The sequence below is a fragment of the Schistocerca serialis genome, chromosome 3 (assembly GCF_023864345.2).
Source record: "Schistocerca serialis cubense isolate TAMUIC-IGC-003099 chromosome 3, iqSchSeri2.2, whole genome shotgun sequence".
Classification (NCBI taxonomy): Eukaryota; Metazoa; Arthropoda; class Insecta; order Orthoptera; family Acrididae; genus Schistocerca; species Schistocerca serialis.
The window spans coordinates 400,225,050-400,251,888 of NC_064640.1; the positions used below are offsets into that span (position 1 = coordinate 400,225,050).

Genomic DNA, 26,839 nt, shown 5'->3' on the forward strand with positions numbered 1-26,839 from the left:
TGACGAGGCCATCGACGACAGCCGGCCGGAGTGGCCGAGCGGTTCTAGGCGCTACAGTCTGGAACCGCGCGACCGCTACGGTCGCAGGTTCGAATCCTGCGTCGGGCATGGATGTGTGTGATGTCCTTAGGTTGGTTAGGTTTAAGTAGTTCTAGGTTGTAGGGGACTGATGACCTCAGAAGTTAAGTCCCATAGTGCTCAGAGCCATTTCGAACCATCGACGACAAGCCAGTCACGTGCCACCTGACAATAGCTGAGCAAAACTGAAAGCTCGTGGTAATTTAATCACTTGACGGGGCTGGGAGGCCGACAAGATTTTATTAGCTTTCGATACTATTATCTTGAACATACGTGCTTAAGTCATTTGTCTCAATTTTATGATTTTCACGAAACTACACTGCTGGCCATCAAAACTGCAAACTACTAAATTTTACTTATTGTTCGTTTGCAGTATAGTAGAGACAACATATTACTAAATGTATATGTGATTTGGGTATATAAAGAGTGCAAAAATTTAGTACACAGAGCTGCCTCCTCTGGAAGTTCAAAAAAATGGTTCAAATGGCTCTGAGCACTATGGGACTTAACATCTATGGTCATCAGTCCCCTAGAACTGAGAACTACTTAAACCTAACTAACCTAAGGACAGCACACAACACCCAGTCATCACGAGGCAGAGAAAATCCCTGACCCCGCCTCTGGAAGTAACAACGGCTCTAGCCCGCTGGGCATCGAGTCGAAATGGGTTTGGATACCAGTTAGTTTCCTTTCAGAGTATGCTGATACAATATCTCCATAATTAGCAACCACATACAACCGCTCGCTCGTGGAAAGATCCGTACCTAAACACTGGAATGTTGCACATGTCACATCAATACCCAAACAAGGAAATAACAATAAGCTGATAAATTACAGACCCACGTTACTAATGTCGGTTTGCAGACATTTTTGGAACATATGTTCTGTTCGAGCATCGTGAAAAACCTCGAAGAAAACTGATTTATTGACAAACAGCCGATACGGATTCAGAAAGTATCGTTCTTGTGAAACACAGCTAGCTCTTTATTTTCACGAAGTCATGAGTGGTATCGACAGGTGGTCAAACTGATCTCATATTTTTAGATTTCCAGAAACGTTTTCACGCCGTTTCTCGCAAGCGACTTCTAATCAGAATGCGCGCATATAGAGCATCGTCGCAGTTGTGCGATAGGATTCGTGATTCCCTATCATAAAGGCCACAGTACGTAGTAACTTAGTAAATGACGAAAAGTCATCGATTAAAACAGGTGAAATATCTGGCGTTCCTCAAGGAAGTATCTGCTGTTCCTAATTTACATAAACGATTTGGGAGACAATCTGAACAGCCGTCTTTCATTGTTTGCAGATGGTACTGTTATTTACTGTCTTTTAAAGCCAACGGATGATGAAAACCAATTGCGGAAACATTTAGAAGAGTTATCTGTATGGGGTGAAAAGTAGCAATTAACTCTAAATAATGAAATGCGTGTGGTCATCCACATGAGTACTGAAAGGAATCCACCGATTTCGGTTACACGATAAAGCACAAAAATCTAAAGGCTGTGAATTCAGCTAAATACTTAGGTATTATAATTACAAATAACGTAAATTGGAACTGTTAAATACATAATGTAGTTGGGACAGTGAACGAAAGACTGCGATTTACCGGCAGAACACTTAGAAGATGCAACACATATACTAAAGAAACTGCGTACACTACACTACACTACCGCGTTTTTCTCGAGTACTGCAGTGCGGTATGGGATCCGTATCACATAGCATTAACGGAGGACATGGAAAAGGTTTAAAGAACGGCAGCTCGTTTTGTATCAAATGGTTCAAATGGTTCTGAGCACCATGGAACTTAACTTCTGAGATCATCAGCCCCCTAGAACTTAGAACCACTTAAACATAACTAACCTAAGGACATCGCACACATCCATGCCCGAGGCAGGATTCGAACCTGCGACCGTAGCGGTAGCGGGGTTCCAGACTGTAGCGTCTAGAACCGCTTGGCCACCCCGGCCGGCCGTTTTGTATCATCGCAAAATAGGGAGAGAGTATGATACGCGAAATGGGCTGACAATCATTAAAACAAAGGCGTTTTTCTTTGCTGCAGGATATTCTCATGAAATTTCAATCACTTACGTAGTGCCAGACTGGCTGTTATCTGAGGTACGGATCTCACCTTGTAGCGCTTGCGAGCTACGTTCCTTAATTATCGCGTTGTAGCCGGCCGCGGTGGTCTCGCGGTTAAGGCGCTCAGTCCGGAGCCGCGCGACTGCTACGGTCGCAGGTTCGAATCCTGCCTCGGGCATGGATGTGTGTGATGTCCTTAGGTTAGTTAGGTTTAAGTAGTTCTAAGTTCTAGGGGACTGATGACCACAGAAGTTAAGTCCCATAGTGCTCAGAGCCATTTGAACCATTTTATCGCGTTGTAGGCAGCCCGCAACACATTTCGATAGCCGGGTTGTTGTGGCAGTCTTTAGCGTCTGAATCTGGGCGGGTACTGGAAAACTGAGACTTCCAGTGCATATCCGGAGGCCAACTACGTGGATTTTCCACATTAGTACTCGAGTGCCTGTATGTATTTGCAAGCGCAGTTCTTCATTTATTGCGCTTTTCGCTTTTAAGCAATTCCGCACTCATAAATACGGTAGTAATGCCAATGATGGACTTACTTAAAGCAGGTAAGAACTCCATCCTAAGAAAATGTAGAAGAGATACACTTAAGCGGGTGACATAAACATTTATGGGCCTGATTTTTTATACTTCACGATGTTTTTACAAATTTTCGCGAGAAGAATCGATCAGCTCTAAACCTTTTGATATTTAGGACATGAGGAGGATTAATATTTTCTTTGATCTTCAATCTTACAACTAATTTTTTTGAAAAAAGAGCACAGCACACGAAGTTCACTGATGATAGATTCAAATATCTGCATAATTAAACTGTAAATGATTCACTTAATTTCTCATTTCATATTTCTCCAGTGGAGATTGACCCAGTCGTTTTGACGTGGCTTTATGTTTTGGGGAACGAAGCTGCACTCTTCCTGCTGTTAGGCCAATAGCCCTGTCACGGGATTGCGCCGCCTACTTTCCTTCTTTGAAGCTAGGCCTTCAGCGTATCACCACAGATTTTGTTATAACAAATCGTTTGTTCGGCAGTCACTTTAAAAAAAAAAAAAAAAAAAAAAAAAAACGGTGGCCACTCGCTCCAGCAAGAGCCAACCAATGCTGTATGCACCATTTCGCACTGCCTAGTCGTTACTGGGGAAATTAGGTACTGGACAGAGTTAGTCGGAGTTGTGCAGTGCTTGAGTGGCAAAGCATAAGCAGTGCAGGAGATATCGCCAACATTGCAGTGGCCCGCACAGTACAGGACGTGGGCACTTGTCCTTCGCTAAGTTTCACTGTTCTAGTTACACTATTTGCTTGGTAATATAGGGGAAGGCCATTCAGCGAAACTACGGTATCCTGGATTAGTCCTCAGTTACAATCCCAAGAAGTTATCACCAGCAGTGCAAAATATGAAATTTGTATATATTTTGTCACAGGAAATTTTATCAAAATTTATATAGTAAAATATCTTTGCAATGAAATTGAATTACAATGTCTAAATACCAGTAAAATGGAAAGGTTAGAACGATTGTGTATGTTTCCCGTTTAATTTATATAACCAATAACTTGATGAAATATTTGTATCTAGTTACAATGCTTTAATGTTTTCTTCCAGACAGCAAATTCTAAGGTAAGTTGTCCATGCACTATCCTGCTTTTCTGCTTTAATAATTACATAAGGCAGACAGTCTTTCATAGATTTTAGAGCAGTTTTCAAGAAAATGACTTGAATGTAAACCCGTAGGAAGAGGAATTCACTGTAAAACATGGTTTTTACTACTTAATGAAATATAATGCCATTCCATATTTCCATTTCATATAACTGTAATTCCATTTTTGTTAGCGTCCTTGTAAAATATTTCCTAGGAACATTATGCATTTATAGCTCAACACATAATTTAGCTTCTAAAAGTAAAAACACCACATAAAACAATAATTTCTGTACATACAGAAAGAGTTGCAATCCCATAATAACATTGTATACTACATTAATTAAAACATGAATGGTTTAACTTCTCATTAGTTTTATAACTAGAGACAAAAGAAAAAAAGGACAAGCAAGTTGACAGTTTCGACGGGCCACACAGTTCTCCTGACTTGGAACCCTCATTCGAGGCATCAGACATCGATTTTCTCCTTCAGTAACTCAGTTTGGGATTGTGTGTGGATGCGTGGGTGGTTTCCGTTTAATGTGGTGTGTGTGTGTGCGTGTGTGTGTGTGTGTGTGTGTGTGTGTGTGTGTGTGTGTAAGAAAGAGAGAGACAGGGATCATGTACGCCATCGTTATTTGCTTGATATCATCATCGTTATAGCTACACGGAACAGGTTGTTTCAAGGTCATTTCGTCAAATGTGTAGGGGAACGACTTTTGTTAGAGATGAAATGTTCGCTAACGGTTCCCGGCGGTGCTGGACATCCTTTAGTATTCGCCGGCCCTGGGGCGATGAGATTTTACTGAACTTGGCAGGGTCTACTAACCAGGTGTGCTGCGTAATACTTATCTCGGTAAATTGCTAGAGTGATTTTCAGCAAGTAAATCTTAAGAACGATTGCCTCTAAGAGGAGAAATACATCAGGAACTTTAATTGACTCGGACTTTCAAGTAGGGCAGATGAATGGATTATAAGAAACACACAATTCTCAGAATACCTACGCCCTGACGCCTCTCAGGGGCATAACCAATACACAAGGACGCCTCTGTCGCCAGGAACCATCAGCAGACAGTTTTGCTCTAGCAAATCCTGCTTCCCACGATGCGATTTATCACCCCTAGACATTTGATGCAAGGTCTTTCATACACCGCGGATGACTGAGTAGTTTCTGGAAATGCATTCGAGACGCAAGACATTTACGTCTGTGAAATCTCTCCTGTAGATACTAATTTCGTTTATACTATTAATATTTCGAGAGACGGCCAAAAGACTTAGATTTCTTGATAGATTCACATACATTGAGTAATATAAAGGTGCGATCAAGGTCTGGGGACACGTTTAGACAGGCCACATAGAAGAGGGAAATATCTTATTTCGTCATGGGTCCGGAAATCCTTTAGTTCCTTGTTAGAACTCATTTTACACTACAATTCATACTACGTTTACCAGGGCAAACATGCAGGAACAGAACATACCTGTGTACCACATAAAGGTGTGTCTAGCCGGCCGGAGTAGCCGAGCGGTTCTAGGCGCTTCAGTCTGGAACCGCGCGACCCCTACGGTTACAGGTTCGGATCCTGCCTCGGGCATGGATGTGTGTGATGTCCTTAGGTTAGTTAGCTTTAAGTAGTTCTAAGTTCTAGGGGACTGATGACCTCAGATGTTAAGTCCCATGGTGCTCAGAGCCATTTGAACCAAGGTGTGTCTAACATGAAGTATTAAGACTGTCCTCTTGGTTACGTGTATTTAACTTGCAATCCTTAGGTTCACCGCCAATGTTTTCTGTTCCGTTTCACCGAAGATGCTGTTGGCATGTGACTAACGTCATTGCCTTACTCACAAGTAGCATGCATCGACGACTTACTCTCTACTTCTTCATCCTTTTAATTTCACTGGCGCCCCAGAAGAAGTAAATCCCAGTACCTCTTCTTCAGACTCTGAAATTAGCATTTCCTATATTCTTTCGTAATTACTTCTCTCGTCCCGCTCGTTCTCTAAATAACAACTTCTCAGGCTTCTCTAAATTAATTTTGGACATCTCTCTGTAGAATTAATATCATTGCATTATCGATCTCTTGTACTATCCTCCTATACTTTGTGCATTTCAGTTTGAAATGCTATTAAATGAAGGGTAAACAAAGGATTGTATCAATGTGCCATTTCATTGGGTTTGGCACGCCACATGTCAGCTTCGGTTTGTACTTAGTATTTCTGTCAGTGACAGTACTTTAAGTTTCTGAAAATGTCAACATAAGAACAGACTCAATATTCCCATGGTTTCAATGGGAACAATGAAATTCTTTAAGTTCTCGAAGTACAGTATATGGAACAATAATTCACTTGTAATAAGAATGGATATATTCACCTTTATCGTGCAATGTGTAACATCTGTTGCCCCATGGGACTTTGTTGATTGCATACTGTGTTTACTGAAGAGATGATTTGGGATGTTAATGTATTTACTATGTTATTAGGACTGTGTTGTTTGTGTTATAAAACTTGTTTTTTTCTAAAAACGTTATATGATACTAGTTTACTTACGAAAATAGCATTACATTGTTCTTCATCTGAGTCCTCTCAGGTAATGAGAGCGCAATTAGACCCAACTTGTACTTATGTCAAAAGTTCCTCTGAAATGAGACTTTGAGTGGTGTATTAAGTCATAAAATTAGAAACAGAACTGTAAGCAGTAAGATGTAGTAAGAAAATAACCATTTGTTTTAAGCAAATTTCGGTACGCAGTACATACCACAGTACTACAAAATAATGTTACAATTTTTTTTTTTAATTTTGACAGCTCCAGATGAAAGACATTTGTGTCTCACTAATACCCTGTCACAACTGTCACAAGTACTTTGGTTATTCAGTATATTAATTGCTATATTGCAGTAATGATGTGATTCATATCATTCAAAACACTTTTGCACAGTGCTTATTAGAAAAAGGAATGAACAGAAATGGAAAACGTGGATCAGAAAAGGTGTGTTGTTACATAACACTCAATATTGGTCATGGAAGTATTGTGAAAGGACGTTAACTAAGGAAAATGCAATTAGAAGCAGGCAGAAGCCTTTCTTCCAGAAAAATGAAACAAAGTATTACACATTGATAACCACAAAACCATCGTTATTGAGGAAAACCTATTCAGGATGACCAAGAGTAAAAGTGAGCCATATTGAAACTGCCAAATGTCACCAAGAAAGAATCTAGACACTGAGAATGACAGATGAGGTACACTGCCACATAAAGTATTCCTCAAGGCTTATGTAGCAAAAAGTATGAAATTTTTTAATTAAAATTTAAATCAATTTATAAGTTGCAAAATAATGCAGTTATAAGAAACATGGATTGGGTATGTCACTTATGAACATGTTCTGTAGGTATGAAGTGCAATATCTCCACATGCCATCCACTTTGCCTGTTAAAACAAACTGTTTGGAGTGATATTGAGCTATGTTACTTTAATAGGTACACAAATGTGGTTTTTATCTTATGGTCATAAATTATCTGGCATACTCATCAGATCAAATATGGACACTCCTTGTTTTATGTGCTGTTGAATTACTACCCAAAAATTTAGGTGTTTGAGCTGATGCTATCAAACTATCTTCGAATATGAGCTACTATCAACTGAGCCATACAACATACGGCTCGAGATGCCACATTACAGATGCCCAAAATCACAACTAGCCCCAAATGCACAATTGTAAACTAGGCCACATGGTCTCGTGTCATCTTTGCTTCATTTTAAGTGGACTGTAAAATAATAAGTACCATGACATCTCATGAGAACTCATGCCTCCTGGCTTTTGCAGACAAATGAACAACTTCATGGGCTCAGACAATACCTACATTGTGGTACTGAATAAGACACTGTAGTAATTCTTCTGGTTCCAAATCCCATGCCAAGAGAGGTGGCATAACGCTAAAATACCAGCTTAACATTCAGAAAAATCGCGGACCAAATCATTGCCTGGTCATCTGCATGCAGCCTCTTTGTGGTTTCCCTAAATTTCTTGAGCCAAAGGTGAGAATGGTTCCTGTGAAAAGGAAACGGCCAATTTTTCTTCATACCAGTGTATAATCTAAACTTGCTGTATGCCTTGGATGACCTCCTTGATCTTCCTTCCATCAAATGTAAAACTTGTCCCATTGCTCTCTCAGGCGTGCAAGTAGTACTCTATCAATTATTCTGTTTACAACTGCTGTAGCCGGATGTTATTGCCTCTACTCACAATAATAATGAAGAGGATGATGTTTTGGTTTATTGGGCACTCAACTACATGGTCATCAGTGCTAATAAAAAGTCCCATTTTTTACACAGTCCAATTTGTTTTTCACAGTCCAATTTAGCCACTGTCACAAGTAATGATGATGATGATGATGAAATGATGAGTACAACACAAACATTCAGTCCCCGGGTAGAGAAAATCCCCAACCTGGCCGGGAATTGAACCCGGGACCCAGACATAGAAATGCTAGCCACTAGACCACAATCCGTGGATGCTCACTATAATGCAGTAGCCAATGAGCACATTTTTACTACAAATTGTTGATGCTGATTCCATTAGTGTAGTTCCAACATAATTTGACACAATAGATCGAGGCTCGTTCAACACTCACTAATCTACAAGGATGAAACATCCAATAACTATAGAAAGCTTGGTTTGTCTTAACTGATTCTAAAACAAAATAAAATAAAATAAAAGACACTGATATGGTTTCTGACTTCTGAAATGTCAGTGTAGTTGGTCCTAGGTTTCACTAAACAGTCAAAGTTAAGTTAGTTTAATCTGCGCAAAAGGAGAGGTGCTACAGAAGGTGTTATTGTATTTAAACTGCTTCAATTCTTAGAAATGATGGTATTGTGTAAGTCGTGTGTAATAAAAATTTTTACCAACTATTTTTTAATTATTTATTCTTTGTTAGTTATTAAATATTTCTCTTTCATAGATTACATGTTAAAACAAATAGTACACTTTGAACAGGTTTTTGTCAGTAAGACATAAAAATATGTTATACAAAGTATTTGATACTGAAATAACATCAGGAAATAGTTACAGGACTAAATCCTTTATTAAAGATGCTTTGTAGACTTAAAGTACAGCTCATTTTTTCCTCTCATACCCAAATTTTGATGTGTAATTCTTTCTCAGTGCAAACAAATCAAATTTTTCTCTTTGTCATTTGTAAAATGTAATAAGGAGAGTTGCAATATTTAGATCTTGCTTAACATCTGAGAGTGCTAACATCTATTAACAGTCTTAGTATGTTTAAGCATTCACAAATTTACACTGGTGACAGCTTTGGATGCCTGATGAAAAAATTGCTGATATGTATCATGAAAAATTTCTGTGATGCATTCATAATCATGCAGGACCTTACTCTTGTAACTCACAGTCAAGCCTGCTTACTGGCTCCTATTTATTAAAAAAAAGACGTTTCCTTCTCTTTTATGGCTTGGTAAGTTTTCTTCATTCCAGTTTCTGTTTTTTAATTTTTTAGAATAACTTTTACTTGCATGCTAAATTCAAAATAACAGTTGCCATCTATTTTTCATTATTTTTCTCAATAACATTTTAAATCCATTACCTAAATGCATGTTTCGTATCTTCTCAAATTGTAGGATATTTTAACCTGCACTAACTCCATTCAGGAGATGATAATTGAGAAAAATTTGGTGTTGCAAGTGAATTGTAACTGATTTCCATGTAATTCTTTTTACAGTTGACAAACATATAAGTACTGGAAATGACTGTGCTGATGATGATGTACTTGGGGAACTACCACACATAACCGAGGCAGAATCTCTTCTTGAGGAAGTGAACAGAGCAATGAATGGAAAAGTTGGAGTTTGACAGTGTTCTATGTAATGAAATGTAATTTTGTCTCTAAAGACTAAAAATAATCTACAGGGACTGATGTACAATTTTTACAGTGGTTTCCAACATACATTTTACAATAAAAGAAATATTAACTACAAATACAATTTGTAACTTTGTGAAACACACTTCATTCTTTTTCTTGTTCTCAATGGGATAAAGCTGAACATGACATGTTTATGCATTTCTTTTTATGTTTGCTTCTACTATGTCTTTTCATGGGAAGAAGTAGTGTTTAGTGTTCATCTTATTTCAATTCCAGTAGAAGCATTTACTGAGTGAAACAATCGAGCGTGAAATCACTAATGTCTTACTTATTGCACATGCATTTGTACTTACATGGTTATGTCAACAATTTTAAGCATTATTGTCACAAGCATTTCCAAAATTCGCTGTTTTTTATATTCAGTTCATGATTAAGATCTGTAAAATATTTATTTGTAATCATTACAACTATTTATATTTTCTAATACAGCTTTAATTCCAAGAAGTGCAATTTTATTCGATAGTGAAGTTAGGTGATACACCATTCTTTTTCGAATATTTAATTTCCATGTAATGGACTTTATATATTTCCATTTTGATTTTCCTAAGTTGATTGTTATTTTTTCCTTTATGATTCCGCACCTTCATAAATATGCATAAGTCCTTTTTTGCAACACTAGTCTAAGACCACAGGATATATGAGACCGTAGTACTGATTTCCAATTTTTTTTATTGCTGTTATTTAGCTGGAGAACTCTATATGTATAAAATGCTAAATGTTCCTAGTATAACAGTGCCTGTTGTGATACTAGATTGTGACAGTGATCTCCAAATTTGTGTTCTCCGTATAACAGCTAAATTTCAAATGTTTTTGTTTTACTGGAAAAATTTCAAAAATTTTGTTAAAGCATTTCTATTTATTTATGCCACTGTTTAATACAAGGGTGAATGACACTACCAGCTTGCTACAGGAAGTTGTAACCTTAAACAACTTACATATCTTTGACATATCTTTCAATTCAATCAGTGGTATCAATATCATGACAAATGTAAGAAATGTACAATTTTCAAAACAGTTTTAATTATCTTTACCAAAATTTTATTAACTCTTATGCCACTTCTTTTGTTAGGGGTTACCCATATGACCTTTACCTCCTCTAAGAAAATCCTGTATGTCTTAATAATTTATGAAACTGCTCTAGCTACTTTACTGGGAAATTTATTAATGGCTCTTTTCCTTTATTTGATTAAAAATTTCTGAATTTGGTTTTTGTTGAGACATAATGTATAAAATTTGTATCATCTATCTGTACTTAAGTGTTTAAAATATCCTGTAGAGCAGCAACGACATATCTGCAAGTTCTTTTGTTTTTTGACTATTATGCAAAAAATAATTTAAAACTATTTTAAGAAGGAATTAAGTGTAAATTGCTTTAGTAACTCAATTTAACGTAGGTCTCATGCATTACAGAGATGCTTAATATATCTTAAATGAGCATTTTGTTTACAAAATAAATATTTTGGAACTTTAGCAATAAATTTCCTAGGTTTACTGAAATAGACCAAACAACTTATCTGTCAGTACCATCATTACTTAACTCATAGAGGTCCTGGTATTTATCAAAAAATCTTACAAAAGGGAATGCCAGCTGTGGGTAACAAGTATACCTAAATACGAACATATCTGTAAGAAATACCTGCCACAATTATATTGATAAACCTATTCGATTTTATTCCATATTAAGACAATAGTTGTTTGCTCAGCGGAAGTGTTATTATTTTGACGAATTATTGTCCTGACAAGACGCAATTCCTAATAGAAATAATGTAGAAATTGAGAAGATGTACTTTTTTGAACCACAAGTTTCTGTTTTAGAGACAAAATAGGAATATTTTCACACAAATAAAAGAATAATAGCAGGTTACTCAGAACCTAGATTAAGAGCATGGATAGAGGAAAGTTTATGAAGATTACCTAGTAATGCTTCTTGAATGGATTACAGGTAGTGGACCAGTGCCACGGCTTAAATGGCCTTCCCACATAGCATAAGTGTCTTTAATTTTCTGGAACATGAACTGGTCATCATACACATCGCATTATCTCATCACATTTCTGCACCTAGCACCAGCCCTCCCTCTCAGTTTACTGTAAATGTTTAGTGTCTGATCCTTTTTCCCCATTTCTTATCCTTAATCAAGCTTCATTCTTCCTTAGTGACAGTTTTTCTTGCACACCATACCACATACGTCATCCTCAGACTCTCTGTCTCATATGCCCTCTCTCTTTCTTTCTTATGTCATCTCAACTTCTTTAGCCTCTGCTTCCAACACAGTTACCCCAACATCTATATACACCACCATAATTGTATCCCTTTGCTTCTGTCATTTTATTCCATCTTACGTCATCTGTAATGTGGCACTACCTCAGTAATGCTCCCTTATAATGTTACATGGCAAAACCTCATAGATGCCATTCCTCCACTATCCTTTATCCATGCATCTACATGATGTTTGTCATTTTTTTATCCCTCAGCTCCTCTTCTCTAGCTGTTGTGAAGAAACTTGTGGTTAGAATATTATTATGTGTAAAAATTTACTGAGAAAGTTTTGACTGGCTTATATTTTTTATTTGATTAAAAATTTCTGTATTAGATTTTTATTGCTCCATAATATTTATTTAAAATATGTTATTGCATTTTTCGACATCTTTCTAGAAAGCAGTATGATGTAACACTGTGATTCATCAAATTAGTGTGACTGATTTTATAGAGTTGACATTTTTGAGGCATTTTTCTTTGCAATTAAGGATATTATATGTGATGATTAATATCATAAGATAAAAACAATATTTTTTTCTATTCTATAACGATATAGAAATTTTAAAGTTGTTTTTTTGTCATTCTCATGAAGCATCTCAGTTCTGCCATTATTTAGCAATGTGGGGGGCATCATTTCATACTTGATTATCTTCTGTAAGATCAGTGCAGCAAATGAGTCTCTGCAAGGAACTGCCTTAAGTTACCACAAAAATATGCCAAAACAGCTGTGCACAAAGATTTTACTTCATAAATGTGGTAAGGGAAGTTCTGACAGAATGTAAATTCAGAATTTAAATTCACCAAATAGCAGAAGTATTGAGTCGTTGACAGGCATAATCAAAAGAGAATGAAAACTTGCTAACAATTTTAATAAACTTTTTTGGAACAGCGATCAAAAAATTTTTTGAAAACTTGCTAGCTTGCAAAAGAAGTGCTATGACAAGCTAGGGTACAAAAAGCCACTCACTCACACACAAACACACACACACACACACACACACACACACACACACACACACACACACACACACACACACACACACACACACACACACACACCTGTGCCCCTCCACATTGTATCAGCTAAACACACAATGCTGAAGCTGCAGTTTGCAAATGGACTGGAAGGGAGAGGGGTAGGGTGTGAAACAGGCAGAAAGCAAGAAGTGAGGTTGTAGAAGAGTAGCTAGTTGCTCAGAGAGAGGTAAATGGTGTGCTGGAAAGGAATGTGGAGGGATAAGTGTCAGGTGTGTGGACTATGCATGTGACACACAGACACTGGAGTCAGTGATTTGCAATGAACAATGAAGATGATGTGAATGTGTGGGTTGCAAAGGGGTAACAGGACAGAAGAAAGAGAAGCTGTTGGGTAGAGGGCATGGGACCACTGAGTTGGCAAAGATTCAGGCCAGAGAGTTGTGGAAGCGAAAGATGTTTTGCAGGACAACTCTCACCTACATAGTTCAGCAAAGCTGGTGCTGGAGTGAAGGATCCAGATGATGTAGTTTATGAAGCAGCCACTGAGCTTGAATTCAGTATATGCTTCATAGCTCATGTCATCAGGATCCTTCTCTCCAGCACCAGCTTTTCTAAACTATGTAGAGTAGAGTTATCATTATGAAACATCCTTCTCTCTCATAACCCACATGATCTCAGTCTCTGATAACCCACTGTCCCCACACCCTCTAGCTAACAGTTATCTCTTCCTCTGTTCTCTCATCCATTCCCAGTCCTTTGTTTCGTTTTCAATGTGTACTGCAGATCATTGGCTACAGTACTCATGTATCATATCCCAAGTCTGTGCATCCATCCCTCTCTCCTGCATTCAAAGCTGGCACAACTTCTGCCTCCCTCCAAGCTGCTAACAACCCACCCCTAACATCTTAGCCTGGTTTTTGCCTCTTTCTCCCTCTACCTACCCCAGCTGACACATTGCCCATCCCACACTAGCCCACCTGCCAATTTGCAATCCTGGCATTGTGCATCTAGCATTCTGTCAAATGATTTCTTCCAAAACTAGCAAGTTCTCATTGCCTTTTGTGTGTGACTATCACTGACTCAACAATTCTCTTATTTTTCCTTTACTTCTAAACGATTTTATTTTTCTTTTTTTCACATGTTTACCAATAATTTAATGCATGCAAGATATGTTCATATGCAAAGTTACCACTTGGTTGTTTTTGCATTGAATGTATCTCCATAGACAGGCTGCTGTTTTAGTTTCCCTTAGTTTTTGAACTATTCTGTATTTCAAAAAGAAAGGCTGTTTCTGTCCTACAAACTTGAGTACTAGCATTAATTTAGTGAAAAGTATTTTACATATCATTAGAAATATTTGGGCTATCAAATAAACGTAACACATGGGAAGGTATGAGTATATTCGTAGTCTCATATTATGCCATATCTATTACTGATGTGGTTTCCTGCGTATTCCTTCATTTTGGTTCTGATAACTTGAGGGTATACAGTTTCCCAGTACAGAAGGAACAAGATTACAGTTTAGGAATAAAAAATTACCTTGTAACAAGGACTGATAAAGTTAAGGAACAGTTCATTTATGACTATAATTAAAATTCTAGAATTGATGAGCTTTTTTACCTGCTAATTAAACAAGGCTTACATGTTCCAACATTACATGAATTTCATCACTGTTTGATTAGAGGATGATTGTGTATGAATAGTAGATGGACTGGACTCAGCACTTGGATGTTTAGCCACACCATTATGTTATTCTGTACATGTGGTTAATAATAGTTTATATTTTCTTATTGATCTGTCAAAGCATATGTCATACATATATTTTCGTAAGCCACATGATATAGATTTATAAAAGAGCTCAAAACTGGTTATTTCTACATTGTTGTATCTGCATTTAAATGAATGAATGTTACTGTTTAGAGTCATTGTGCTGTTACAAAATATAGCACCTGTTGTTGCCAGAATGATGTAGTTTTTAAATACTTCATTTGAATTGAGAAATATACTCTGTTTTTAGGATTTAATGTTGGTAATTTTGAATTAAGTTTGCAGCTACAGGGTTTAAGCTATAACACTTACTTTCCAAGTAACTAAGTTGCAACTTTCTTATAAAATTTAACTTAATGATATGAGGATAACAGTGTGTATCACTGCTTATGAGAATATGCTCAAATTTTTATAGACAAATGTTGTGGAACAACTTTTGCTGTTAATGTTCCTGTATTTAAAACAGACACACCGATGAATGGAGATTAATAAAATTTTCCTATAAAAAAAGTAGTGAAATTTCATTATTTTCATTTAATATGCCTTATTCATAATAGTGTGATACATAACTTAAAGCATCACATTTGATAGGACTGTCTTGTTGCTAAGGCATATGCTCTCAGTATATGAAAATGTACCACAGATAATGTATCACAGAAATAATTTTCACATTCATCATCACCCACTTGCCACCTGCTAATGGATAAGGGCTTCTTTCAGACTTAAGACTTCCAGGCTATTTTCGTTCTTCTGTTTGTTTCTTTTCTGTCCATCCTGTTGTTGTCTTCATTTGCTGTAAATAGAAATACTAATCAATCAGTTCTGTGAATTAATAGTTAATTCGTGTAATTAAGCACTTCTATTCATTTTTTAAGTTTATCTGCAGTGTAGAAAATAGTATAATGTCATTAGCAAAATGAAGGAGACACAGGTATGTTACATTAAGGGGACATTGTATGTTTTATGTCACCAATGTTAAATTGTCGAATTTTGCGAGCCATTATCTTGGAAACTTTTTTAAGGGTCGACCGAAGCGTTCGGTCCCACCCGTCGGCTTTGACCCGTAACGTAAGGCTGTCGTGGTGTGTGACGTCACGACGGCGCGGAATTTAGTTTGTGAGAGTGGCGTGTTTGTAGGTGTCGTTTTGATGCGATCGGTGGTGCTCTCTCGTGGTGTGTTAGGAGATGTTTTTGGTTTAGTTTGCGAGTATGGCGTCTTGTGTGAATTTTGGTAAATTACTTTTTTTATGTCTTTGGTAGGTATGGATATGACTGACAAGGTCGACAGTTTTCGGTTGTCGGCTATGATGGGGGACAGCGGATTGTCTCTAATAAAATTTCTTCAACTATTCGGATTTTTGGATGAAGTCGTGAAGTGTTCAGTATGTCGTGCAGAAATGAGGCTTACTTAAAGTTCCGGCGTCTCGGACCAGGGACGGCTGTATGTGGAGATGTCGTAAGGTTAAGAGATGAAGGGAAGTGTCGTTTTTTTTCGTCGTTTTGCGTGGTTTTGTATGGGGTTGGGTGTCTAAATTTGTTTATATTTAGTTTGCCCCCACTCAAAAACCCCCTATTTCCCGCACTTGTCCCGTTAGTGTCATTAGGTTTTTTGTGGAACGTGTGTGTGTTTGTTTTTCGATGTATTTTCGTCCTCATAATGTGTACGTAACGACTTTATATGCGCCATATTGGAATCGTGGTTTATGGTCGTTTCCGCCGTATTTGTGACGTCATGGGTCAAGGCAAACGGGCGGGATCGGGCGCTTCCGTATTTACATATTGTGTTGTGGGGCATGGTATCTTTTTTTCAAACACTCAATTTTTGACAGAATTTTGTAAATAAATGAATATAAAACAAAACAACTCAGGATGCTTTAATTATTCTACTTCCATATGTGTTGAATCTCACACTACGCATGCTGTGGAAATTTCAAGTGTCTACCATCAGTACTTTTTTTAGAAAAGGAGTCATTTATTGCAAAAAATGTAGTTAAGGGATACTGAGATTTAAAACTTTTTTTATTACTAATTCTCATACAGACTTACATTTCTGCGTCTTTTATGCACTCGATTTGCCGTGGCCCATAGTCTGTGTCCTCTTCAGTGTCACAACAGCTCAGTGCTTGCCTCCTCCTTTTCTTTCTTGCTTCTTTTGTCATTTGCTAAGCAGCTAACTCTGCTTTACATACGCGCAGCTCATCCAGTTCCTACAGTCCTTGATCTGTGTTCTGTCCAAATCTTACCCTTAACTTCTCCAGAACCTTAAGTCTTTTATAGTTCCCACCATTAAAAGTAGTAGAGCATCAGACACTGCTAACTTTACAGTCATAAGGCCAACAAATACATTTTTAGGCACACGACACCACACAACATTATTGAAGGACTCATTCATATTCTGGGTCCTCCCATGTAAATACTTCTTTAGTAACTCAGGATCTGCCAAATCTCTGTAAATAGGTTTGATTGCCTCCATTATGCCAAAGGAAGATAATGTTTATGTGTAAATTCATGCAGGGTGCCAGAAAATTGTTTGGTGGAGGTGGACACAGAGCATGACATGACTTTTCATTGCTTGATATTCGATGAAAGAAAGTGCTCCACACAGCTGCTTTCATCTTCTCTAAATTGTCACAGTTATCTCTAATGGCCTTCCCATAATATATCTGTAATTCGTCAATTACTTTGTCCATTAGTCTTCCAGCACATTTTATTGTCTTGCCATCAGACAGTTTTGTGATACCCAGCTTGCTTTTTAGGTTACACAGACGTGTTCCTACACACTCAAGTTTTTGTATAGAAACATCACATGGCTTTCTGGTTTGTACTGCAATGAAAGCCTTGCTGTCTCCATCACCTAAGTAATTCACATATCTGACACCTCTCTCCTTCTGCGTACGCTGGAATATGTTAACTGCTCCTTTTAGTCCCATTCCTCCACTTGTGCCATCATAATTTTTTATACAGTGCTGATTATGAAGTAATCGGTTCTTCTGGTTCACTGTACAACCTTGGCAGTACTTACTGAGAACTTCAAAATCCAAAACTTTTCTAGTGTCAATACTTATTGCAGATGTAAAACCATTCTTAGAACTAAACCGACGCTTTTATCATGATGCATCCACAGCAATGCTGATGTCTGTGTCAGCCTAATTTTATTCAACAGCTTCTGATGTATCAGCAAGCATTTTATCTTCAGCAACAGCATTTACAGAGTTCCCAATTGCTGTTACATATTACGTATATCTAGAAGGTGGTTTTGGCAAATTCAACACAGTGCAGAGAACATTACCAGTACTTGCACATTTGCCAATGCATCTAAGACCATAGAACAGTCTCACATTAGTTTCATACACATTAGTTTCATACAATTCATTACCTGAACATTTTGTTGAAGTATGAAATGCTTTTTCGTTTCTGGACTTCTGACATTTAATAATTAGTTTAGACACAACACCTATTCTAGCTCAAATATCCTCATAAAGTTTAACTTCACCACCACAGAGACAGCAAGAGACAGTTTCAGAAAGAGCTTGTGCAAGGATTTTTAGATCAATAATGACGTTGTCCACAATATCATTACTTTTACCACTGTCACCCCTTTCTAAAGTTACTTTAATTTTCGATGCACTAGGGGGCGTGGCCACTTCAGAAACATTATCGTGGTTTCCTTCACTGCAGGCACACATGTTTTATAATAACACTACTTTCAACGAAAACTAGTATCAAAAACAAAGGACTGATTGTTTATTCCTTTTGAGACGTAGCAGTATGCACAAAACAAAGCAATTCACAGTCTTCTAGACTGTGTAGTCCCCAAGATATGACTGCTCAACTGTGGTAGTATATACGTAGCCGCGAAATTTGACAGTCACACGTCAACATTCAAAATATTATTTGAAGGTCTCAGAATTGTCTAATTTTAATGTATTATATACCAAAATGTTCAGGGAAGTCCAAAGTACATTATGGAGTAGAAAACAGAAATTGTCGAATTTCAACGAATTTCACATACAATGTCCCCTTAACCAATTTTTCTTCTTCGTATTATACTTCTACATCCACATAGATACTCAACAAGCCACCATTAGGTCCGTGGTGGGGGTGGGGGGAAGGGTTGCTGTACCACTACTAGCCATTACCTTTTCTGTTCAGCTCACAAACAAAGTGAGGGAAAAACTATTGAATATATGCCTCAATATAAGCCCTAATTTCTCACATCTTACCTCTGTGATCCATACGCACAATGTATGTTAGTGGTAGTAGAATCGTTTGGCAGCCAGCATCAAATGCCGGTTCTCTAAATTTTGTCGACAGTGTTCCTCATAAAGAACGTCACCTTCCCTCCAGGGATTCACATTTGAGTTCCCAAAGCATCTCCATAACACATATTGTTCGAACCTACTGGTAACAAATTTAACATCCAGTCTCTGAACTGTTTTGCTGTTTTCTTTTAATCCAACTAGTACGAATCCCAAACACCCGAGCACTACTCAAGAACAGGTTGCACCAGCATCCCATGTGCAGTCTCCCTTACAGATGAACCACACATTCCTGAAATTCTCCCAATAAACTGAAGTCGACCATTCGCCTTCATTACCACAGTCCCCACATATTTGCTCCATTTCACATTGCTTTGCAATGTTACGCCCAGATGTTTAAACGATGTAACTGTGTCAAGCAGGAAACTCCTGATGCCGTATATGAACATTAACTGTTTGTTTTTCCTACTCATTCTCATTAACTTACATTTTTCCATATTCAGATATCATTGCCATTCATCACACCAATTAGAAATTTTGCGTAAGTCGTCTTGTATCCTCCTACACTCACACATCTTTCACACCTTACCGAACACCACAGCATCATCAGCAAACAACCCCAGATTGCTGCCCATCCTGTAATCCAAGTCATTTATGTATAGAGAGAACAACAGCGGTCCTATCACACGAAAACATTCTGGGTTCTACAACTTAAAAAGTCTTTGAGCCACTCACATATCTGTGAACCTATTCCACCTTTGTTAACAACCTGCGATGGGCACTGTGTCAAATGCTTTGCAGAAAGCTAGAAACGTGTAATCTACCTGTTGCCCTTCATACATAGTTCACAGTATGTTATGTGACAAAAGTGGCAATCCGAGTTTCTCACGGTTGATGCTTTCTAAAATCATGCTGATTGGTAGACATAAGCTTCTCAGTCTCAAGGATATTTAGGAAATTTATTAAATTCGGACTAAGAATATGTTAAAAGATTCTGCAACAAACCGGAGTTAGGGATATTGGTCTGTAATTTTCCGGTTTCTTTCTTTTACCCTTCTTGTACGAGGTGCATTCACGTTCTAAGGCCTCCGATTTTTTTTCTAATTAACTACTCACCCGAAATCGATGAAACTGGCGTTACTTCTCGACGTAATCGCCCTGCAAACGTACACATTTTTCGCAACGCTGACGCCATGATTCCATGGCAGCGGCGAAGGCTTCTTTAGGAGTCTGTTTTGACCACTGGAAAATCGCTGAGGCAATTGCAGCACGGCTGGTGAATGTGCGGCCACGGAGAGAGTCTTTCATTGTTGGAAAAAGCCAAAAGTCACTAGGAGCCAGGTCAGGTGAGTAGGAAGCATGAGGAATCACTTCAAAGTTGTTATCACGAAGAAACTGTTGCGTAACTTTCGCTCGATGTGCGGGTGCATTGTCTTGGTGAAACAGCACATGCGCAGCCCTTCCCGGACGTTTTTGTTGCAGTGCAGGAAGGAATTTGTTCTTCAAAACATTTTCGTAGGATGCACCTGTTACCGTAGTGCCCTTTGGAACGCAATGGGTAAGGATTACGCCCTCGCTGTCCCAGAACATGGACACCATCATTTTTTCAGCACTGGCGGTTGCCCGAAATTTTTTTGGTGGCAGTGAACCTGTGTGCTTCCATTGAGCTGACTGGCGCTTTGTTTCAGGATTGAAAAATGGCATCCACGTCTCATCCATTGTCACAACCGACGAGAAGAAAGTCCCATTCATGCTGTCGTTGCCCGTCAACATTGCTTGGCAACATGCCACACGGGCAGCCATGTGGTCGTCCGTCAGCATTCGTGGCACCCACCTGGATGACACTTTTCGCATTTTCAGGTCGTCAGGCAGGATTGTGTGCACAGAACCCACAGAAATGCCAACTCTAGAGACGATCTGTTCAACAGTCATTCGGCGATCCCCCAAAACAATTCTCTCCACTTTCTCGATCCTGTCGTCAGACCGGCTTGTGCGAGCCCAAGGTTGTTTCGGTTTGTTGTCACACGATGTTCTGCCTTCATTAAACTGTCACACCCACGAACGCACTTTCAACATCCATAACTCCATCACCACATGTCTCCTTCAACTGTCGATGAATTTCAATTGGTTTCACACCAAGCAAATTCAGAAAACGAATGATTGCATGCTGTTCAAGTAAGGAAAACGTCGCCATTTTAAGTATTTAAAACAGTTCTCATTCTCGCCGCTGGCAGTAAAATTCCATCTGCCGTATGGTGCTGCCATCTGTGGGACGTATTGACAATAAACGCGGCCTCATTTTAAAACAATGCGCATGTTTCTATCTCTTTCCAGTCCAGAGAAAAAAAATCGGAGGCCTTAGAACTTGAATGCACCTCGTATACAGGAGTCACCTGCGCTTTTTTCAAGTCGCTTGAGACTTTCCGCTGGACGAGAGATTCGCGATAAATGCAAGCTAGGTAAGGGGCCTATGGCGTAGAGTACTCTTTGTACTCCAGACCTGGTGATTTATTTGCATTCAAATATTTCAGTTGATTCTCTACGCCAGGGATGCTCATTGCTATGTCGTCCATAAAGGAGTCTGTCCTATAGTCAAATGACAGTATGTTTGTACGATTCTCCTGCGTGACAGGTTTACTGAACGCGGAATGTAAAACTTCAACTTTCGTTTTGCTGTCTTCAACTGTCACACCAGACTGGTCAATAAGTGAGCAGCTGGAAGTCTTAGATCCACTCAGCGATTTTACATAGGACCAGAATTTTCTCGGGCTCTCTGCCAGATCTTTCACTACGGTAGGATGGTGATAGCTGTTGTATGCTTCATGCTTGGATCTTTCCACAGACGCTAACATTTGTTTCCGCCATTTTTGCCTTGTCTTTTGTAGTAAGAGTGCAACAGCCTCTGCTTCCCCAGCTTCTTCTCAGTTTCGTTACTAAACCAAGGGGGTCTTTTCCATTCTTAATCCACTTACATGGCAAATAACTCTCAAGAGCATGATTTACAATCTGCTTGAACTTTTCCCAAAATGCCTCTATATCCATCGCACTGGAAATAAATGATATCAATTCACTAAGTGAGATGCTAACAACTACTTATCTCTTGTTTCTAACAGAAACACTCTCCTATCCTTCTCGCCTAATTTATTCACTTTTGCAACCATACTTATTATAATGTCATCATTATCTCTAATACCCATTTCTGTACTGATGTTGTCGATACAGTCCGGCCTATTTGTGACTGTAAGGTCTGGGACATTTCCATTGCATGTGGACTGCTGAACTAGCTGCTAAAGACAATTTTCAGAAAACGTGATCAAAATCATGTCGCATGACTGTCTGTCTGTACCCCTCATGGTGAATCCATAGACATCCCAATCTATACTCGGGAGGTTAAAGTCGCCTCCAACCAGTTTTGCGTCATCTGGACATTTATGCACTACTGATTGTAGACTTTCTGTGAATGACCCTAGAACTGTCACAGCGGAATTGGGTGGCCAGTAAAAACATCCAACAATTAATTTGTTTTCACCTAGACCTGTTATACGCGACCAGATAACTTCGCTATCACACTCAACTTTGACCTCAATAGAGACAATATTTTTGTAAACTGCAGTGAACACTCCTCCTCATATGACCTCTAATCTGTCTTTCCGATATACGTTCCATGACTCGCTAAATATCTCAGAGCTTTCCACTTTAGGTTTCAACCAGCTCTTGATACCAAGCATAATATGAGTGCGAGAAGTTTCCTGGAGGACAGTAAATTTGGGAACTTCGTTATGAATACTTCGACCATTTGCTGATAAATGTTTGACAGTCGAAGTGACTTTACTCTGAACACAGACTGACTGACATTGTTGTGTATCGACTGGCGAGTGTTCATCTGGGTATTTTAAACTAATGTCTAGGCTAAAAAACCCAAATGTGCGCTCCACAAGTACACTGGTACCTGAGCAGCTGCTTCCTTTGTGTATTGCACCCCTGACGTATGGGTCCTACAAATACAAACCCAATAACGCAGGTCTAGAAGTCTGCAGCCAAGACCATCATAGAGTCAACTGAGCCTTTGGTTGGGGCCCTCCACTTGGCTCCAAACCAAAGGACCCCGATCAATTCTGGGAACAATGCTGCGTATTGTGAGCTCTACTTGCACTCCACACAGAAGACCAGCAGCCTTCACCACCTTCGCCAGCTGTTTGTATGGACCAAGGAGGCCCTCAGAAGCCATGTGACAGGCATCGTTGGTTTCGACGTAAGCCACAACTAGTAGACGACTGTATCCTGCACACACAATATCCACAGGCAGGGCAGCCTCCACATCTCGGATGAGGCTCCCCAGCAGACATAATGAGTGCACATTGGCTTTCTTTCCAGTCCTGAACGCTGTCTGTCTAAAGGTCTCCATAACTGACCTAACATTGGAGCTCATGATAACTAGTAAACCCTCTCCCCTTTGTGCCTGCTGAGATCCTGCTGAAGCAGCGGTCACATGTCCAGTCACAAGGTGAATGGGCAAGGCCATATGTCCAGCCACCTCATTGGCTCTTCACATCGAGTGATGTAAATGCATTACCACCAGCCATTCGCCCTGCTGTGAGGATGGAACCACCATGCCAGATACAATAGGAGGTGTCTTGGCAGCAGAGCCCATGGACGAACCAAGCGGCACCTGAAGTATCGCACGCGATACACCATATTCTGCAACACTGATACACCCTGAGGCAGTAGCCTGAAGGTGACTGACTATAGCCGAAATCGTTCAGCTGTTTGCAAACTGTGGCCAGCTCCTCCTGCATCTGCATGCCGCATGCACGCATCCTAACTACACTCCTGGAAATGGAAAAAAGAACACATTGACACGGGTGTGTCAGACCCACCATACTTGCTCCGGACACTGCGAGAGGGCTGTACAAGCAATGATCACACGCACGGCACAGCGGACACATCAGGAACCGCGGTGTTGGCCGTCGAATGGCGCTAGCTGCGCAGCATTTGTGCACCGCCGCCGTCAGTGTCAGCCAGTTTACCGTGGCATACGGAGCTCCATCGCAGTCTTTAACACTGGTAGCATGCCGCGACAGCATGGACGTGAACCGTATGTGCAGTTGACGGACTTTGAGCGAGGGCGTATAGTGGGCATGCGGGAGGCCGGGTGGACGTACCGCCGAATTGCTCAACACGTGGGGCGTGAGGTCTCCACAGTACATCGATGTTGTCGCCAGTGGTCGGCGGAAGGTGCACGTGCCCGTCGACCTGGGACCGGACCGCAGCGACGCACGGATGCACGCCAAGACCGTAGGATCCTACGCAGTGCCGTAGGGGACCGCATCGCCACTTCCCAGCAAATTAGGGACACTGTTGCTCCTGGGGTATCGGCGAGGACCATTCGCAACCGTCTCCATGAAGCTGGGCTACGGTCCCACACACCGTTAGGCCGTCTTCCGCTCACGCCCCAACATCGTGCAGCCCGCCTCCAGTGGTGTCGCGACAGGCGTGAATGGAGGGACGAATGGAGACGTGTCGTCTTCAGCGATGAGAGTCGCTTCTGCCTTGGTGCCAATGATGGTCGTATGCGTGTTTGGCGCCGTGCAGGTGAGCGCCACAATCAGGACTGCATACGACCGAGGCACACAGGGCCAACACCCGGCATCATGGTGTGGGGAGCGATCTCCTACACTGGCCGTACACCACTGGTGATCGTCGAGGGGACACTGAATAGTGCACGGTACATCCAAACCGTCATCGAACCCATCGTTCTACCATTCCTAGACCGGCAAGGGAACTTACTGTTCCAACAGGACAATGCACGTCCGCATGTATCCCGTGCCACCCTACGTGCTCTAGAAGGTGTAAGTCAACTACCCTGGCCAGCAAGATCTCCGGATCTGTCCCCCGTTGAGCATGTTTGGGACTGGATGAAGCGTCGTCTCACGCGGTCTGCACGTCCAGCACGAACGCTGGTCCAACTGAGGCGCCAGGTGGAAATGGCATGGCAAGCCGTTCCACAGGGCTACATCCAGCATCTCTACGATCGTCTCCATGGGAGAATAGCAGCCTGCATTGCTGCGAAAGGTGGATATACACTGTACTAGTGCCGACATTGTGCATGCTCTGTTGCCTGTGTCTATGTGCCTGTGGTTCTGTCAGTGTGATCATGTGATGTATCTGACCCCAGGAATGTGTCAATAAAGTTTCCCCTTCCTGGGACAATGAATTCACGGTGTTCTTATTTCAATTTCCAGGAGTGTATCATAGAAAGTCTAACTGAAGAAGTAAGCTGTAAAAGCAGACAGAATCCTAAATATGCAACTTCCTATCATCCTGATGTGTCACTAATGGACGCAGATGCGTTATTGAGCTTTCTAGCTGGCAGTTCAGTGAGCAACTACTGCGCTACAGACTGGATGAATTTACACTTACAAAAACTTCCTTAAACAGGGAAATTTAAGAAATATACTATCAAGAAAACACAGGAAATAATAAACGCTTGTCCGCAGCTCGTGGTCGTGCGGTAGCGTTCTCGCTTCCCACGCCCGGGTTCCCGGGTTCGATTCCCGGCGGGGTCAGGGATTTTCTCTGCCTCGTGATGACTGGGTGTTGTGTGCTGTCCTTAGGTTAGTTAGGTTTAAGTAGTTCTAAGTTCTAGGGGACTGATGACCATAGATCTTAAGTCCCATAGTGCTCAGAGGCAATAAACGCTTAACTTGCCACTCCGTTGATGTGCATCAGCCAGGAGCTGCGTCCTGACTGTCTGACTTACTAAACAATCAGACGCTTTCTGGTATAAACACCTGAAAATTGTTCTGTCTGATCAAAAGTATGAGACACCTCTATGTAATTCGAATCTGAGTGCCAGTTGTCACGAGAGCCAGACGCGCCAGTATATAAGGGGTGCAGAGTATTGTGTAGTCAGTAGAGAAGCAGTAACAGGAGAATGGGTAAGTCAGGAGAGGTCAGACTATTTGGACATGTACTAGTGATGTGATATCAGCTGAGTAACAGATCGATCAAGGATATTTCAAGCCTTCTGAAGCTGCCCAAGAAGACTGTTTGTAATGTGACTGTGGAGTGGAAATGCAGCTAAACCAAAACCTGGCAGACCTCATTTACTGACAGAAAGAAACTGCCGAGGACTGCTGAGGATGATTGTAAAATATCGCGTGATATCAGCAGAAGGAAGCATCCAAGATTTTCAAATTGCTAGCAACAGTCTAGCTAGCACAACGGCTGTGTGCAGGAGTTGAAAAGTATAGGGTACAATGATCGAGCAGCTTTTCCTAAGCTACATATTTCTGTAGTTAGTGCTAAGCAGTGTCTGAGGTAGGGCGTAGCTCCTGCCTGATACACATCAACAGAGTGGCGAGTTAAGTGGTTATCTTTGCCTGTGAATCACTCCACTGTGCAGTGCATGAATGGAAATGAATGATGTTATCAATCATGCTTTACCCTGTGGCAATCTTATGAATGTGTTTGCGTTTGGTGAATGCCTGGAGAACTTTATCTTCCATCAAGTGTAATGCCACAATTGAAGCATAGAGGGGGTGGTGTTAGGGTAAGGAGATGTTTTCCATGGTTTTGGTGTGGTCCACTTATTGTGTTTAAGAAAATTGTATATGCAGAAGGATGTAAACAGATTTTATAGCATTGTGTACTGCACACAGTAGGGAAACAGACCAGTGGCGATGCTTGTTTATATCAGCACGACAATGTTCCTTGCCATACAGTAGCATCTGTGAGGCTGTGATTTGAGGACAACCAATTTTCTGAAATGGACTGGCATACACAGAGTCCTGACCTAAACCCAACGGAAATCCTTTGGAATAAGTTAGAATGTCGAATTCGTTCAAGACCCCTGT

General features: G+C 40.2%; 1 protein-coding gene across 1 annotated transcript in view; it reads left to right on the top strand.

Moving 5' to 3' along the window:
- LOC126470257 (monocarboxylate transporter 10) overlaps positions 1-15,227 on the top strand; it is a 466,478-nt gene extending 451,251 nt beyond the window's left edge. The window contains exon 7 of the mRNA XM_050097984.1: positions 9,522-15,227. Coding sequence (XP_049953941.1) covers positions 9,522-9,652 — 131 coding nt within the window. The 3' untranslated portion in view covers positions 9,653-15,227. The remainder of the gene's footprint in view (positions 1-9,521) is intronic.
- The last annotated feature ends 11,612 nt before the right edge of the window (positions 15,228-26,839 follow it).